This window comes from Maniola jurtina, chromosome 17 (assembly GCF_905333055.1).
Source record: "Maniola jurtina chromosome 17, ilManJurt1.1, whole genome shotgun sequence".
NCBI lineage: Eukaryota > Metazoa > Arthropoda > Insecta > Lepidoptera > Nymphalidae > Maniola > Maniola jurtina.
In genome coordinates, this window is record NC_060045.1 from 835,375 (window position 1) to 852,748 (window position 17,374).

Sequence of the window (17,374 nt, forward strand, 5' to 3'; positions counted from 1 at the left end):
GATAGAGAAGATTCTCCGCGTGTCCCTCCGACTAGCAGCAAAAAAAAGGTAGCATATAGATACTGAAATCGTTCTATGATTAGTAGTTTAATTCTTACAGTAATACTTGCCATAGGTGCCTACCTATCAAATTAATTAATCAGAAGATCAGAATATTCAAAATATAGTTAGGTAGGTACAGGTACTTATATAAAAAAACACAGGATTTAATATAATGTAAACTTTATTACTATTTACAAAATGCATACAATATAAATACGAAAGCCACTTTTTACATTCAGAAACCCAAGGAATATACAAAACCTAAGTACAGGTAGGCAAATAAAAATTATTTAAAAATAATACTAACAGGACTTTTATTAAAATAATTGTTAATAGAAATATGTGTCACGTGAAATACATAAGAATATAGATTTATTTTAAATCTTTTATAGAGTGATGAAATTGCATTATTTCTTTGACAGTTAATTTATTTATTTGTATTGATTTTATTTGTTTAATTACTATAGTATTATAGCCCTGAGTTGTGCGTAAATTTTAAAGCTTAGGCGTTTAGAAGATATTTAATGATTTTATTTAATAGCAATTTCATCACACAGCGATATATTAAGAGCTATGAAAACAAGTCAAGTATCCTCAATTTAGTTTTTTTTGGAAAACTATAAGAATTAGATAAGTATCTGCGACTCATATGATATTATTATAACATTAAATATTATATATTCTCATTTCATAATATATTCTTATACCATATTATAGGTATCTGATAACATAGGTCTTTAATAATCTCTCGACCTATATCTATAACATTTACGTATCAAAAATAATAATCCAATATTAGCAATCTAAGGCGTCGATCATACTGCCAAAGGTTTAGAGTTTCAGAGTTTTTATTTTACGATGGCTTGGATCTCTAACTTACACAGAATTTATTGTAATAATCAAATAAGCAACTATGAGTATGGGAAACTAACTGACCCAACCCGGTTTTGCTTGGTCAGTTCTTCTTTATTCCCTATCCCATGGGAATTTTGAAAAAAATACAAAGGGAACTTGGGTGTATTTCAGCTTTCTGGGTCAAGAGCTTGGACTGGGTGTTCATGAGTCAGTCAGTACTCAGTAAGACAGGGACTTTTTTTAGATTTTTAGACTTATAGATTTTTCTTTGTCTTCTTTGCTCTTCGTTTGATGTCCTTTGATTTTTCAGTTTGGATAGTAATATGTAAGCAAAAATCTGATCTCAAGAATATAAGCCTCTGGTAGTGGAACGACGACTAAATCAAGTAGTTTTATTGATATAATTAAAGACTAGTCAAAATCGGTACTTCTAGGTAGTCTATTTCCAAGTTCACCTGGTATGCGTGTGTGCGCGTCAGGAAAGTTGAACAACTAGGCAATTAGGCTCAGCACACACTGATGACTGGCGTGAGAGATCGTCGAGAGGGATTCTCTGCCGATAATTAGGGTGCTGGCATAAAGAGCCAGGTTTCCGGTCTGACAAGTTGGTGCGTGTCGGTACTGATCGGTGCGGGTAAAATAGCCCCATATTATCTTATGAGCTCTCACGTGAAGAGAGATAGGTAATAGGTGTAAGAAAACATAAGGCTATTTTACCTGCATCGACCTGCCAGTAACGGAAACTCGCTTCTTTATGCGACCACCCTATGATATCAAATTAGGTATTGGTGTTCTAAGTTGAAAGGTATAGATTTCTATTGCACGATGACTGGTCAGCCTTGGTTGTATTAGTGAGTGTATCGATAACGTTAACACTTTCGTGTGGGTAACGTAAACTGCACTGCGATCAGCACTGAGCGCCACGCACACTATGACAATGTGTACGTATGCACTCACACAATTATAGCAAAACGGTCTTCGTGAAATAGAACATCAGTAGAATTGTTAAATACATCCTTTCCTGAGCCGGCCGCCGGTATGTGCTGGCCCTTACTAGACTTATAATAACGTTTGTTTTACCCCACACATTTTAACAAAAATGAAACTTAGGCACTATAAAGTGTCAACTTTCGTGACGTGAGGTGTAAGTGTTATTAATTTAATTACTTTACAATTTTTATTGCAATCGTTTTAAAGACTATTCTATAACTGTTTATCATAATGTGTTTTTCTTTTACTTTAATTTATTCTGTATAACCTAAAGGTGAGTCCACACTTTTAGTACCTAGGTACATATTGTGTGCACATCGTAACATAGTGTGGACTCACCCTAATAGCCTAGAATTTCAAGCTCTATCACATTATAGCAATACAATTGCTTTCAACTAGAATTAGAACAATCGTATATCAACAATACTTCTAGAATAACTTTAGAATTCCTAGTCACGATGTTTTAAATGTAAAGTACATACTAGCGACAAGTCACACAACAAAATGTTGCAACAAATCTTGACGCAAACAAGCGGGTCAGATTCTCATATTTGGGTACATGTTTTGCTTACCATCCTCATCCATCTGTCGTCTTACAGCAAATTATGTTGCTAGTGCCATAACTATTCCGTAATAGATTCAGACCGTCAATAAATATCGCAATATTCAAGCTCTTATGAAACAACGTGTATATATTACCCTTAATAGCTCAACAGGCTAGGTTAGACTAAAAAGGTAGACAATTAAAACTAAGTACTCAACCAAATTAAAGTCAAACGCATTAACTTCTTTGCATAAAAGTCTGTCATTTTCAGAGAGAAGCGAGGCAACACACCCGAGAAAATTAACAAACACACTACATTTAACCATAGTCGTAGGCTAGTTTTCTCTACACCAGTTTGGTTAAGTACTTAGTGGTTCAAACCACGCCTGTTTCAGTATTGCCATACAATATTTTTATACCCACTCCTAGTACAAGCTTGATGCTTAGTTAGAGGAAAGGGTAATATTAATTATAGTTAAACAAACCCAATAATATTTCATTTTTAGAGAATAAAAATTGTATTGATGATTATTCTGAAATGTAACACGATTTTTATTGACTGTCTGACCTTTGTCAGCAAAAATATTTCAACATCTCAAAAAATCGACTTTAAATTACTTAAAGTTAAATCCTAAACATTAATTTAGAATTTAATAGTAGGTATCACTTTAGGTGTACAAAAAAGAACCCAGTTCTCAACATAGAGAAACAAAAATAAATAATTACACTACCCAATTTTTGTCTTATGTAGTCGACAATATTTCCTTCACACTTTTAATTTCTTCACATTTTACAATAAAAAAATTAAACAATAGTTAAGCAAAACTTTGATAAGCCTAAGCGATGACTATAACCCTTTGCATAAGGGCCGGCGCACATATTGTGGCGGAGCGGAGCGCAGCGCAGAGCATGCCCGCGAAGTTTTCTAATCCCGTGACACATTATGCGAATTTCTATCAGAGAATGCGCGAGCACGCGCGAGACTTCGCGCGGATGTGAGAGTATCCGCACGGATGCACTATTGATTTTAGATATTATTTCAATGAGGACAATGTCGATAATATTTTGACTGTGAAAAATGCTCTTCGCTGCGCTCCGCCATATGTGCGCCGGCCCTAAGATTTCTTCTTTCACAAATGCCTATTCAATAAGGCTCGCATGAACAGATTAAAAATAAATAATCACCTTAAAAACCCCTCCAAACTATATTGCATAATTCGATTACTACTATCTACATTGTGATTTAGTATAATAATATGATATTATCATTAGATAAAAGAAAGAATAGGAAAGTCGGATATCCGCCCGTTATCTTCAATATAAAACCCATAATGTTACTTGAGAATATCGTAATAACATTTCAGAGTTGTGAATTGGCAAAATGCCAATATAACTACAGCAATGATAATTACAATTACAAATTTATTATGTAATTAGATGATGCCCGCAGCTTCGCCCGCGTGGATTGGTCAGATCCCCTGCAGCATCAGGATTGAGGAGTTGGAATCCAAATTTTTTATGGAACAATGCCGCAAAGTTCCCTTAACTACTAAAAAAAATTACGCAAATCAGTTCAGAAATCTCGGAGATATCAGTGTACATAGGTAGAAAAACACAACTCCAATGCTCAAAGTCGGTTAAAAAAGTAGCCTATGTTACTCCTTGATTAATCCTCTACTTGTCTGTGAAAGTCCCGTCAAAATAGGTTTAGTACTTCCGAAGATTAGCCCGTTCAAACAGACACGACGTTTCAATATTATTTATTACTAGCTGATGCCCGCAGCTTCCCCGCGTGGATTTAGGATCTGAAATCCCGTGAGAACTTTTGTATTCCCCGGGATGCAACGTGTTTCTTTACCACGTAAAAACATTTAAACGGATGATCCTTTAAAAATCCCGAGGGATCACCAGGATTTAGAAATGCAATTTTTTACAGCAATCAGGGTTGAGGAGTTGGGTCCTCGAGGTCAACGACAATGTCTTTACTTGGTACAGATACCTTCAATATCAATCAATTTATAACCGATAGTTTCTAAATCCCATCAGTAGTGATGGTGAGGTCCCCTGCAGCATCAGGATTGAGGAGTTGGAATCCAATTTTTTTATGAAACAATGTCACAAAGTTCCTCTATCGATTAAAATAAAATTACGCAAATCGGTTCAGAAATCCCGGAGATTTCGGTGTACATAGGTAAAAAAACACAACTCCCTTTTTGAAAGTCGGTTAAAAAAGTAGCCTATGTTACGCCCTGGTCAATCCTCTACTTGTCTGTGAAAATCCCGTCAAAATCGGTTCAGCCGTTCCGAAGATTAGCCTTTTCAAACAGACAGACAGACAGACAAAAATTTTAAAAACGTGTGATTCAGTGTTGGTATCGTTCAAATAACCATATAAAACCGGATATAAAACCGGAAGTTTTATATCAACGAAAGGCTTACGAAATATAACAGACAGTTATTTCGGAAGGCCCGCGAAGCAGGCAAAGAACTCAAGTGGAAATTCGTTTGGATCAGGAGGGGACGAATTTATGCGAGACGAGAACCAGGATCGCCAGCAATTCCAATCTACGCAGAATCAGACATTGCCGGACTATCTTAATAAAAAGTACAAAATGAATCACTTGGAGGAAATATGTTTAATAGTTAAATTTTTATGTCACATAGCTAATAATGATTTAGTTAATCTTAGCAATCTTAAGTGCATACTCACACATCTCACTCACACACACACACAACAACCACAACAATTCATCAAGTACTCACACATATATTTACATACTACTATTGCATATTGTTTACTCAGAGGCATCTGCTTATATATTTCGGCTACATTGTCTGTCCGCAACACAGCTTATTTTTTAAATTCAACTTCTTCGTTCATCTATCCTGCTGACTATGGCTAATATACAAGCAATCTCAGCTGACATTGACGATAACATCAATGTCGGCAAAGCTGTGATCGCGGACATACCGGAACAATGTAAAACACTATTAGAGCATGGCAGTAACTTTTTTAGCATTTTAACTCAGAACATTAGGAGTCTATCGTGTAATTATGACGAACTACTGGTCCTACTTAAACGTTTGGATATTTCATTTGATATTATTATACTCACTGAATGTTGGCTAACTGAAATATCTAGCATACCTAAAATAACAAATTATCTGTCATATGCAACTAAAAATCATATCAATCAAAATGATGGTGTCGTCATATACATAAAAGAACACTTAACTTGTAATGTTAATGAACCAGAATACTTTAAAGAAGCTAACTGTCTAGTGACCACTATTAATAATGATCTCGCAATTATTTCAGTGTACCGGCCGCCCTCTTTCAAAAATCTGGAACCATTCTTAAACTCTTTAGATAAATTGCTATTCGAACATAGAAGCTACAAAACAGTCGTTTTAATGGGTGATATAAACATTAACATTGCAGATCATCATGCCATCAATAGGGATACAACAGAATATATGAATCTACTTGCCTCGCATGGATTATTACCTGCACATACCTTTCCGACAAGACTGAATAACTGCTTGGACCACAGTTTTATTAGAACTAAAAATTCCTCCTCATCTATAGTTTGTAATACAACAATTACCGATCATTATTGTGTTATGACATCAATACCAAGAAAAACCATTAAACCTAAAAAACAAACTATTGAAAGAACAAAAATTAACTTAAATGCAGTAATTGAGGAACTAAGTAAAATTAATTGGCCGGAAACATTTCACAATGCTGATGCTGATGAAATGACAAATATTTTTATAGAAATAGTCAGTAACACAATGAAAAGACACACTACTACTTTTAAATTATCCAGACGTAAAACTAATATTAAACCCTGGATAACCCCTGGTTTATGCCGCTGCATGAGGAATCGGGATAATTTACATAAAAAGTTACGTAAAAACCCTGACAATGAAATATTAGCTTTAACTTACAAACGATATCGCAATACTTGTAATAAACTATTAAAGACACTTAAAGACACCTATTATAGAGAAGAAATAAATAGCAAAAACAAAAATCTGAAAGATAAATGGGAAGTAATAAAACAATTGTGTAATCTGAACAAAAAAGAAAATTCATCTACAGAGCTTTTACAAATTAATTCTACGTCTACTTCTTCGCTTAATCACGTCAATGATTATTTTATTAAAATTGGCAATGACTTGGCTAATAATATACTAACAAGATTACAGATAGATGAACTAGAACTAGCTCGACAGCAAAAACCTCAGCAAATAGGTGCACCATTAAATTCTTTGGTTATTCTGCCCACAGATGAGACGGAAATTAAACGTATAATACTAAACTTAAAATCAACAGGATCTACTGGCCCTGATGGCATTTCCACATCGCTGTTCAAAAAGGGGATAAACATTTTTACGCTACCCATGTGTATTATTTGCAACCGCTGTATAGATGATGGTGTTTTTCCTGCGGCACTAAAAAAATCTATTGTAATTCCAATTCTCAAATCTGGTGATAAAGAGTTAGTTTCCAACTACAGACCCATTTCGCTTTTGTCTGTTATTGCTAAAGTGGTCGAAAAAGTAGTCAATGCCAGACTAAAGCATTTCCTGGAGTCTAATAAACTACTCTCACCTAATCAATTCGGGTTCAGGGAAAACTATTCAACGGATGATGCCATACGGGAATTAACTTCTTATATAGTAGGTAACCTTGATGAGGGACGAAAGACTATTGCAGTATATCTGGATCTAGCTAAGGCTTTCGATACTGTATCCGTTCCAATTCTAATTAGGAAACTTGAGTACATTGGTGTACGTGGCCTGCCATTGCAATTATTAAGTGACTATCTCTCTAATAGACAGCAGCATGTAAGAATTGGTCAGTATGCGAGTCAGGAAGAATGCATTAAATTTGGAGTGCCCCAAGGAAGCGTTCTTGGCCCTACATTGTTCCTGATTTACATAAATGATTTATGTAATATGAACTTAACTAATGGAAAGATAGTCTCTTTTGCAGATGACACAGTTTTGCTTTTTAGTGCGAAGTCTTGGCAAGAAGCTAATAATTTAGCTAATCAAGGCCTTAAAATGGTCACCACATGGCTGGATCATAATCTTCTCACGTTAAATTTAGACAAAACCAAATTTATGACCTACAGTATTAAAAATAGAACACAACCGGAGCAGAATTCTGTTTGTATTAAAGCCCATACATGTTCTCAAATAAGTAACTGTTCATGTTACATTATTAAAAGAACAAGCGTTATTAAATACCTTGGTGTATTGATCGATCAGAATCTCAATTGGAAACAGCACATACAAAAATTAAGTTGCAGGATAAGAAAACTTATATATATTTTTAAATTACTCAGGAATGTTTGTTCAACTAAATTACTATTAAGTACTTACTATGCCCTATGTCAGTCTATAATCATTTATGGGATAAAAGCATGGGGTGGTGCTTCCAAAACCACCTTATTAACCATAGAAAGAGCGCAACGCGCCGTACTCAAAGTTATGACCTTTAAAAAATATACTTACCCTACCCACCTTTTATATTCTGAGCTAGAGATACTTACAGTTCGTAAATTATTTATAAAACACGCGATAATTGCACAACATAAAATTCAACCAGTTCCTGCAATTAGGCGTACAATACATAGAGTGTATAATATCCCTCAACAAAAAACAGGTTTCGCTCAAAAATTCATAAATTATCTAGGACCGAAACTATACAACGCAATAAGCAAAAAGATAATGCTGAAAGGTTTTACAAGTAATAAATTGAAAACGCAATTAATAAAATATCTTAATGTTCTAAATTATAACGAAACAGAGGATCTACTGATTAAAATAGTATGATATTAGTAGTAGTAGTATGACAAACTGCAAACGTAAACAACACACAATGCACAATCACACGCAAACACACAAACACACACACGCATACTCTACATATACACACATGCACACATACATATATACCACAAAATTCACGTAAGCGCACACGCACGAAAACCTATAGGCTTAATATTTACTAACAATAACATTACACTACATTACTAATATTTATTACTAGTGATACAGGATAAGAACTCGGTCTCTAAAAACTCATAACTCAATGTACGCACAAAGGAGTGACAGGCAGTTGGATTGCATGATACCTCACAACAATGCCGCGTGTACGTAACTACAATCACTACCTACCCTCCATTAAAATATATTATTAAGACTTTTTATTTTTATTGGTACACTATGTTTGATTATAACGCTGTTGTATTGGTACGGTTTTGCATGTCCGACCATCAGCGCACCATATTAACACATTTAAATTAAGTTCTTAGGAACGGGAGAAGTCAACCCACTGTAATACAGTGTTTACTAGCACAGGGGTTGTCAAACCTATTCGTATGTTCTTACTAACTTTCTAACATTGTATACCTACTGTTTATAAGGCACATCTACTAACAAATACTTAGTACATAGCAAAATATTGTAAAATAATATTTAGGATAACTATTTGTGCATTGAAATAGTTTAAGAACTAAGAATGAATAAATGATATTGATTGATTGATATTGATTGATATGAGCTTAATATGAGGTAGTTATTTTGAAATTACAGACAGACACTCCAATTTTATTTATTAGTAGTATAGAAGATAAGTGTAAATATAATATTGTGTTTAAATGTTTGGAGAAACGCGCGACCTTATATTAAGGTAGGGTCATTTGGGTAACGTGAGACGTGTGGCACCTAAACTGAATAAATCCAGGGTTGTCAACTTTGTAGTATTACATTTCTTTGCGTTTGTTTTAGTTACACAATTTAATTTATTGTTTGACGCTAGTTCTGGTCTTAAAATAGCGTAGGATTTATTGGAAAAAGTGTGTGAAGTAAAAAGTACCTGACAGTCACATTTACACATCGGGCTTTAGAAAGTTAACTATCTCTTTCTAAAGCTCGATTATACTCGGCAACGTCGATTTTGTAGGGCGTCGCCTTTTTCGTTGAGACTGACAAGTCAGCGACAAAACATTACATAGGTATGAGCGACAGAGACGACGCTCTACGAAGCCGAAGCTGTCAATCATCTCTTTCTAAAGCTCGATGTGTAATATGTACTGCCGGGTACAGTATCTATCCACACGTTTTCCCCTCTCATGATCATATTATCCCAATCCACACTTTCATATGAATAATTACTATAAATGCGAAAGTATGTGTCTGTCTGCCTTTTGGCTAGCTTTTTATGGCCCATCCTTTTAACAGGAAAAAGTAACTGCCAAAAGGAAAGGTGGCAACCCTAAGAAACTTGCTAAACGTGTGTTACGCGGTGACTAAGAACAATTGATCCTTCCCACAACTATTATCTCATCGCAAGGTCGCATCTGTAACTGGAAATACATCGGTAATAGTCGCTTCTACTATTTTTACTCTTTCCCCTCCCAGAGCAAATCTTGTGCTAACAGTTTGTCTAAATCTACCCGTCAGATTTAAGCCCGCGATTTAAAGCACATATTTTGATCCAGGGTTTTGTTCGAGATATGAGTTTTTGGATCTAGATTCTGGACAAGAATAGTGAGCAAACGAGCAGGTGGGACACCTGATAATTAAATGATTATCGCCGCCCATGAACATTTACGACCCATCACCAGAGGAACCGCCAATGCATTGCTGACTTTCAGAACAAACAACTCAAAAAAAAAATAGTTTACAGCACGTAATACCTAGTAGACATGATGCAATGAATTCATTCAAGTTACATAATTTGCGCCCTGTATAAATATACAAGTACCTACCAAATAGAAGGTACATAGTCAAAAATCTGGTTTTCTGCCAACATACTTATCTGTCATGCTACATACAAATACATCGCAACAAAGTAAAAGTATGAATTCTATGACAGCAGCTTCCGATTGGCTGATAATTAATTTTTCAAGCAATTAGGTACATAATTTATGCTATAACCATGTAACCAAGACAACATAAAAATTCAGTGCTATGGTGAAAGATGATGACACTGCAATGAAAAATTAGTGCTGGGAAGCTGGTTAAGTAGTAGTTAAAAAGTAATCCATGAATGACCGTCGAAATACTTCATTGTTGAAGTAAAATGGACCTTAACCACCTTGTTTTTAAAGCTCAAGTTGTCCAAGCGGCAACATTGCGAAATAAAATCGATAGTACTGGATTCGTGACTTTAAGTTAACAACATTTAGGTCCATTTTACTCTGACATTATTCACGAATGCATTAACGTTTGTGAGATATAAAATCTCATACTAAGCACCCAGCAGTTTCAACTCTTGTGGAGCCCAAAAATTATATAGAGCAAGGTCCTAGGACCGCCAGACCTCACTTATTTTCTGAGAATCAAAAGACTAGTGTTAGTATGTACTATTTAACGTACGCATATCTACTAGCCTGTGTAGTATTTTATAGTTACCTATGTAAAAACATTACTCACTTTTCTTAGAGTCTGAATGCTGATTTTTAGGTATGTTGTACATGTACAGTTTATTGTTAATAATAATTAATTAATATTCAATACTGCCAGACCCTCCCCATGGCGGCAATTTCCGCGAGACGCTTTAAAGCTCGCAAAATTACAACTCAGACTATAAGTAAGATTAAAAATAATCTTGTTAAGTAAGTCTGAATTGTGATTTTCATATTATGATACTCAAGAAATATATATAAATGTCTGCACCCAGGCTTTAAGAAAAGTGAGTAATGTTTTTGCAGCTGATATCTTGAAATTGGTGGTTAGCATACAAACTAATATGGGTCTGTTAAAGGTACCCACTAGCACTACTCTGCAGCACACATTTAATTTCTCAGAAAATAAGTAATGTCTGGCGGTACCTGAAATCTTGGACCATTATTACAATAAATAAAATTATCATCATTAATAATAATGCAAGCACTTATGATTTCATTTCTGCCATAGGAACATATATCCGATGGCATTTAATTATTTACTAATAACAACTTGTTGCAATATTGTCTGCTAAGCTGGAACTTTCTTTACTGAATCCTGAAATGTAAGAGAAATAAAATTAGTTTCTAGTTTTTTTTTGTAAATTATTCCCCATTACAAGTTAGCCCTAGACTGCAATCTCACCTAGTAGTAAGTGATGATGCAGTCTAAGGTGGAAACAGGATAAGTTGGATATAATAGTCTTCCTTTACTAAACCAATGCCCCACATCGGATTCTACAGGCATAGCACTGGAACGCTAAATCACTTGGAGGCACGACTTGAGTGAGGAAACTCTCGATTTTGATCCTGAATGGACATTCTGTCAAATATTAGGCTAGGGGTGATGTGAAATCAAAGAGACCTAGTTGGGCTTACATCAAATAAATATGTGAGTACAGCTAGTACAGTGTACACTCAAGACCTAGGCATTTCATAGCCTACCTAGCGTCAAATGTAGGTCACATTTGACACTTGCCAGTGTAGATGAAACCTCAACGTTTTGTTACAATATTCCTAAGCCCTAATTCGCACGAGCGTTAAAAAAGCGTTGCTTTAAAATCCGGCGTTAACGGACGTTAAAAAAGCGTTCAAATATTACAAATGCATTCCCAAGTATCTGTTCATACGTCAACGCTTTTTTAACGCGCACTTTGTATTTTCAGCGCACCGCCGGGTTTTAACGCAACGCTTTTTAACGCTTGTGCGAATTACTGCTAACTGTCGTGAACTGTGATCTAAGTAGAAAGACCAAGTCTCACCAGGTGAACACTTAGCGCGTGGTGAGACGCTGCAGTCAGGTGGCGGTTCCCGCCTTGTCGTCGTCTTCCTCGTCCTCCTCCTGCGCCATCAGCTGCCGCGCCAGCTGCAGCGCCTGCGCAACATGACAAACAGCCATGCACACTACTTTCTTATTTGGTAGCTGGACAGCTGGTCCAATTGACATTGTTGTAAGAAAGTTGTAAGTGTTTTAATTGATTTAATATTGTGAAACTAGGTTTTCTATACTAATATTATAAAGAGGAAACCTTTGTATTTTTGTATGTTTGTATTGAATAGGCTCAAAAACTACTGGACCGATTTCAAAATTTCTTTTACCATTACTTAGAAGGATTCTTCCGAATCCGTATAGGCTATATTTTATCCCGGAAAATAGATAGGATTTTTCGTGCTAGTGAAAATTGTGGTACTCCACAATTTTCACTAGCACGAAAAGTAGTACTAGAAAAGTAGTACGAACTAGCACGGAGTAAGGCGTCGAAAAAACTGCCGTACGTTAACGATTCTCGCGAACGCTGCCTAAATGGTTAGAGATGTATGGTTGACTTCTATAGAAAAGTTGTAGAACTCAATAATGCCTACAAAAAAGTCCACAATAGTATAAACCAAACATTTATATTTTAGCCATTATAACCACTTTTCCATAGAATAAAATAGGGTACTTCCTGTTGACTTCAAATCATGAAATTTGGACCAATAGAGTACACACTACATTCTTCCTGACATAGGCTATATTTTATTTTCAAGCACCCGTGCGAAGCCGGGGGCGGTTCGCTAGTATTTTATAAAGTAAGCAAATCTAAATATTATCTATCTAAATATTATTTCTAATAGGAAAAGCTTATTGACTTATCTATCAACGCACAGCTCAAACTAAATACTCATACAGATTGTGTATGGTGGTATCCGTTATGCAAGAATTTTTGAAAATTCACCTATTAAGGGGGTAAAATAGGAGCTCGAAATTTGCCTAGTCCATGCAGACGAAGTTGAGGGAATAAGCTAGTGTAAAGTAAAATAATAAATAATACAAAAATCACATTAAAATAATTGTACACTCTAATATTCGATTTAACTGCAATATGAGTAAGCACAAACTGTAAACCCAAATAGGCAATAAATAAAAATTGATTTGATTTGATTTCCTATTAATTACCTACATGACAGGTGTATAACAACATTGATTGTAATAGGGATATTCATCATCATCAACTGAGAGACATCCACTACTGGACATAGGTCTCTTGTAAGAACTTCCACACGCAGCAGTCTTGCACTGGTGTCATCCAGAGGCTCCAGGCAGCCTGGTCCTCTCAGAAGACAAAGGTTTGGCTATAGTCCACCATGCTGGGTAAGTGCAGATTGGCAGACTATGGACTATTTTAGAGTTACATAATGAACTACGACCATCTGTAACCCTAAATTAGCTACAAGAGTTTTTAAGACATATCACTATTGCTTAGTGATTTATCAACTGATTTAATCTTACTTTCGGCTTTTTTTAGTATTCTAAAAATAAATATTATTTTTTTATCTAATCTTTTATTATTATGTTATTAACAATAAAATATGCAGTTGATAAACTAAGTATATTTTACTGACGTAATAGCTTTTATTACCTACTAACAATCAAAAGATTATAATATTTAGAGTATGAAAGTAAGTTGATACTAGAAAGTAACATATGATACTTTTTAGAGTATGAAGACTTGATATAACATAATACTGTGACACAAAACTCCCATGTTATACTCAATAAAATGTTCTCAAATAATTTTAAACACTGGATTATGCCTGCAACTTGGTCCGTGTGGATTCAGGTTTTAAAAATCCCTCAAAGAGAACTCTTTGATTTTCCAGGTTAAAAATTAGCCTATCATTCTCTAGAATTTGAATTATGTCTGCACCAAATAGATGAAGCCTGTAATTTTGTCCACGTTGGAATTACATTGAATTTAAAAAATCCTTTAGGAATTCTTTGATTTTCCAGGAATATATAATAATATCCATCCCCGGGATGCAAACGATCTCTATCCCAAATATAATCAAAATTGGTTAAACAGATGGGCCAGGAATTCTGGCAGACAGACAGACACATTTTCCCGTCTACAATATTATTAGACATGGATTTGATTGATAAAGCAATTTATCTATGAGCAATATCTATAACACTAAAAGTACTATGACAAACAAAAGTACCATAAAGCACAGATTTTATTAATTCAAATGGATGAAACCAGTTCATTTCTAATCATTCATTTTATTGCCTCCCACATGCAACATTTCTTGGCAGTTATACTAGAGGTGCTGGTATATTGTAGTTATAGATATACTTTGGTTTTCCTTAATAATTTATTTAGAAGGTAAACAAGTAGAGTCTTTCTTAAATATGTAAGAGCACTATACATGGCCCACACCGTTATTACCGCAAATTGAGAATGAGATCATGATATGGACAGAATACCTAGCTCCAGATCTAAAGCCGGCCAGGCCAATTGCGTCGCGTATGTACTTCTCCAAAACCTCTGCGATTTGTTTATCTTTTAAGCAATTTAACGATTAACAGACTATACCTATAATGTGGCTATGATAATTTACAAAATATCGATGCCGGCCGCACAGGGACCTGCGTAGCCGCATCATATAAGTAAGACTAGTTACCTGAAATTCGTTATAGTGTATTTTTCTCTTCTTCTCGAACTCAAGTCTCCGCTGGCGCGCCTCCTCGGACTCCTCCTCATCATCACTGTCACACGATTCCACACATTTCGGCGGCTTGTTCATGCTCGCCGCAAGCTTCGCTGCCAGGATGTTCGCGTCTAACTCGTCCGCCGGTTCCAAATCTCCATCTATAGCCTCCGAATAAGGCGTCTTAGGCTCATCTACCTTCATATGCCCGTAATCCTTATTCGCAGGATGAAATGTCTCCATTATATTCATTTCGTCGAACCTCTGCTCCTTCGCCCGCTTGCTGGTGGAAGGCGTCCCGTCCTGGTGATCGACACTTCGAGACGTTTTTAGTATACCCTTTGAGGGCTTCTTCTGTAAGTTTTGAGCCATCATTTATTAAAAAAGCATTGTTCTTGGCACTGAATTCCACTTCAAATTCATATAATTTAGTAAAACGAGATGAAAGAAAATGACAAAATTGACAAATGCACCGACTGACATTTCATAATTCATTCATGAATTTTTGACAGTTAACAGATGAAGTGCAGCCGTCAATGAGCTGCAGAAAAATAACTTATTAATTTTCGCTTTATTTTTGGTTTTCAAAAGAACTTGCCCACCTGTAATTTTGAAGCAACAAAAATGCTGTGACATCACGACATGGGTAAAGTATTCCGCTAAAAACAATTTAAATTGTTTATCCATAGTTTGGACTATTCAAGATTTGTTATCTGTGGGGACTATTTTATTTTTTCTATCTGTAGACTTGCTTGTCACTCGACATATTCGTGGTCTGTGCTCGACATCAATTGAACACTGACAATTTGACGTCTTTCTGGCAACCACTGGCAACCATTCGTAGTCTGTGCTGGCAACAGCTGATGCTTGTTTGTAAACAATTTTAAACTCAAAAATAATTTCAAATTCAATGATTCACGGCATTAAAAGCAAATTTTATTCATTTATTTGACTTCCAGAAACAGCTGCTATTAATATAGAGTGAAAATGGTCGAAGACACAAGTTTAAATTCAAACAAATCGAAGGTTGTAATTTCCACAAAAAAAATCTTTTTAACAATTAAAATGCAAAAATTAAGTGAAACTTTAGTCTTAGCTGATACACGATGTTCAATGAACAAGCGACATTTCCGTGCCATCGACTTTCAGTACCAATGAACTTAACGTTAACGTCTTTATATTATTTTCAGACAAAAACAACACGCCCCAAAGCTGTATACTTGTGGACCGAAGCAGACGTTCAAAAGTGGCTTCGCAGACATTGTAGTGATTACTATAATCTGTACTGGGAGAGATTTCACGAGGTAAACTTTCCTAGAAACGTGTTTTTTAACCGAAAGTTCTGTTATTTTCATATAATAGGAATAGGTAGGTACCTAACATATTATAGGTCTGTTCAGTTGTTGATAGAATGAGAATCAACACTGAAAGTTAAAGATAGTGGAAAATCCTCTGGGCACATGCCTAGTGTGTAAATTATTGGTTTGTTCCGCTCAGGCTATTATAAACCTCTATATACAGCCTCTACTCATGTGGAAAGAGTAACAAACAGACACATTACACACATACACAAACTTTCGCCTTTATAATATTAGTGTGATTAAAATAATAATGTTGTTTGACAGCACGACATCACAGGCAGGGCGCTGGTGCGGATCAACGACAACACGCTCATCAGAATGGGCGTGAGCAACAAGGAGCACCGCGAGGCCATCTGGCGCGAGATCCTCAAGCTGCGCCTCAAGACCGACATCGTGGAGATACGCGACCTGGAGAGGCGGCATTACTACTTCAACTACGACTTGTGATTAACTTTGGATTAACTGGATGAAGCCCGTGACTTTGTGAATTTAGATTCACTAAAAATTCCAAGGGAACTCTTTTCCATATGAAAAAGTAGCCCATATCCGACATCTGTATACGAGATTTATCTTTGTACCAAATCAATCTCAGAATTGGCTTGCCTATTAATTTCTGTTGTACATAATTTTTAAATTAAATTGACAGGTCTAAATCGGTTCAGTAGTTACAGAGATTATCCCCTGCAAACAAACTTTACCTCTTTATAATATTAGTATAGATTAGTATCTAGATGTTTATACTAGCTGATGCTCGCGACTTCGTCTGTGTGGGTTTAGGTTTTCTAAAGATCCCAAGGGAACTTTGATTTTCCGGGATAAAAAGTCTACGCGACAGGTTGAAATGGCAAGCGGGGTGGGGATGCCCCCCCCCCCCCCGCTAACTTGGTGTGGGTATAGCGCGAGTAACATGCGGGTGTGCGGGGTGTCCCCCGCCTCACCCCAATTGCCATCTCGGCCTGTCGCGTACTATAGATATGTTCTACTTTCGCATTTATAATACGGGTAGTCAATAGTGATTAACTCTAAGCATTTATACAATGTTATGGATTGAAGTTACAATAAATTTTATTTTTTTATGTATACTTTATTGCTTGATTTATGCGTTGTACAGTACGATGCCGTGTAGAAACTATAGAAACCAAAGG

At 35.7% G+C, this 17,374-nt stretch overlaps 2 protein-coding genes and 1 long non-coding RNA gene across 4 annotated transcripts; 1 reads left to right on the forward strand and 2 right to left on the reverse strand.

Moving 5' to 3' along the window:
• Positions 1 to 205: 205 nt before the first annotated feature.
• Positions 206 to 7,587, reverse strand: LOC123873992. The gene is made up of 3 exons (XR_006797817.1): positions 7,577 to 7,587; positions 5,651 to 5,661; positions 206 to 353 (listed from the first exon to the last, which is right to left on the reverse strand). It is a non-coding gene; the product is annotated as an uncharacterized LOC123873992 (long non-coding RNA).
• Positions 7,588 to 9,154: 1,567 nt separating this feature from the next.
• LOC123873990 (protein phosphatase inhibitor 2-like) lies at positions 9,155 to 15,363 on the reverse strand. Its single transcript, XM_045919130.1, has 3 exons — positions 14,842 to 15,363; positions 12,162 to 12,274; positions 9,155 to 11,458 (listed from the first exon to the last, which is right to left on the reverse strand). The coding sequence occupies exons 1-2, from the start codon at positions 15,241 to 15,243 to the stop codon at positions 12,197 to 12,199; spliced, it is 480 nt and encodes a 159-aa protein (XP_045775086.1). The 5' UTR covers positions 15,244 to 15,363; the 3' UTR covers positions 9,155 to 11,458; positions 12,162 to 12,196.
• Positions 15,364 to 15,697: 334 nt separating this feature from the next.
• LOC123873991 (protein aveugle) lies at positions 15,698 to 16,900 on the forward strand. Of its 2 annotated transcripts, none has more exons than XM_045919132.1 (4): positions 15,698 to 15,737; positions 15,828 to 15,894; positions 16,059 to 16,172; positions 16,494 to 16,900. In XM_045919132.1, exons 2-4 carry the CDS (start codon positions 15,856 to 15,858, stop codon positions 16,674 to 16,676), a joined length of 336 nt encoding a protein of 111 aa, XP_045775088.1. In that variant the 5' UTR covers positions 15,698 to 15,737; positions 15,828 to 15,855; the 3' UTR covers positions 16,677 to 16,900. The 2 variants fall into 2 exon arrangements, with proteins under 2 accessions (XP_045775088.1, XP_045775089.1); XM_045919133.1 differs by having other exon boundaries at positions 15,723 to 15,741.
• Positions 16,901 to 17,374: the final 474 nt, after the last annotated feature.

Excerpts from the sequence above, each read along its gene's own strand:
- LOC123873991 (XM_045919132.1), top strand. The coding sequence starts at position 15,856 with ATGGTCGAAGACACAAGTTTAAATTCAAACAAATCGAAG. Across the intron at positions 15,895-16,058 it reads TAAATTCAAACAAATCGAAG|ACAAAAACAACACGCCCCAA; the intron begins GTTGTAATTTCC and ends TATTATTTTCAG. Across the intron at positions 16,173-16,493 it reads ACTGGGAGAGATTTCACGAG|CACGACATCACAGGCAGGGC; the intron begins GTAAACTTTCCT and ends GTTGTTTGACAG.
- LOC123873990 (XM_045919130.1), bottom strand. The coding sequence starts at position 15,243 with ATGATGGCTCAAAACTTACAGAAGAAGCCCTCAAAGGGTATACTAAAA. Across the intron at positions 12,275-14,841 it reads TACACTATAACGAATTTCAG|GCGCTGCAGCTGGCGCGGCA; the intron begins GTAACTAGTCTT and ends CATGTTGCGCAG.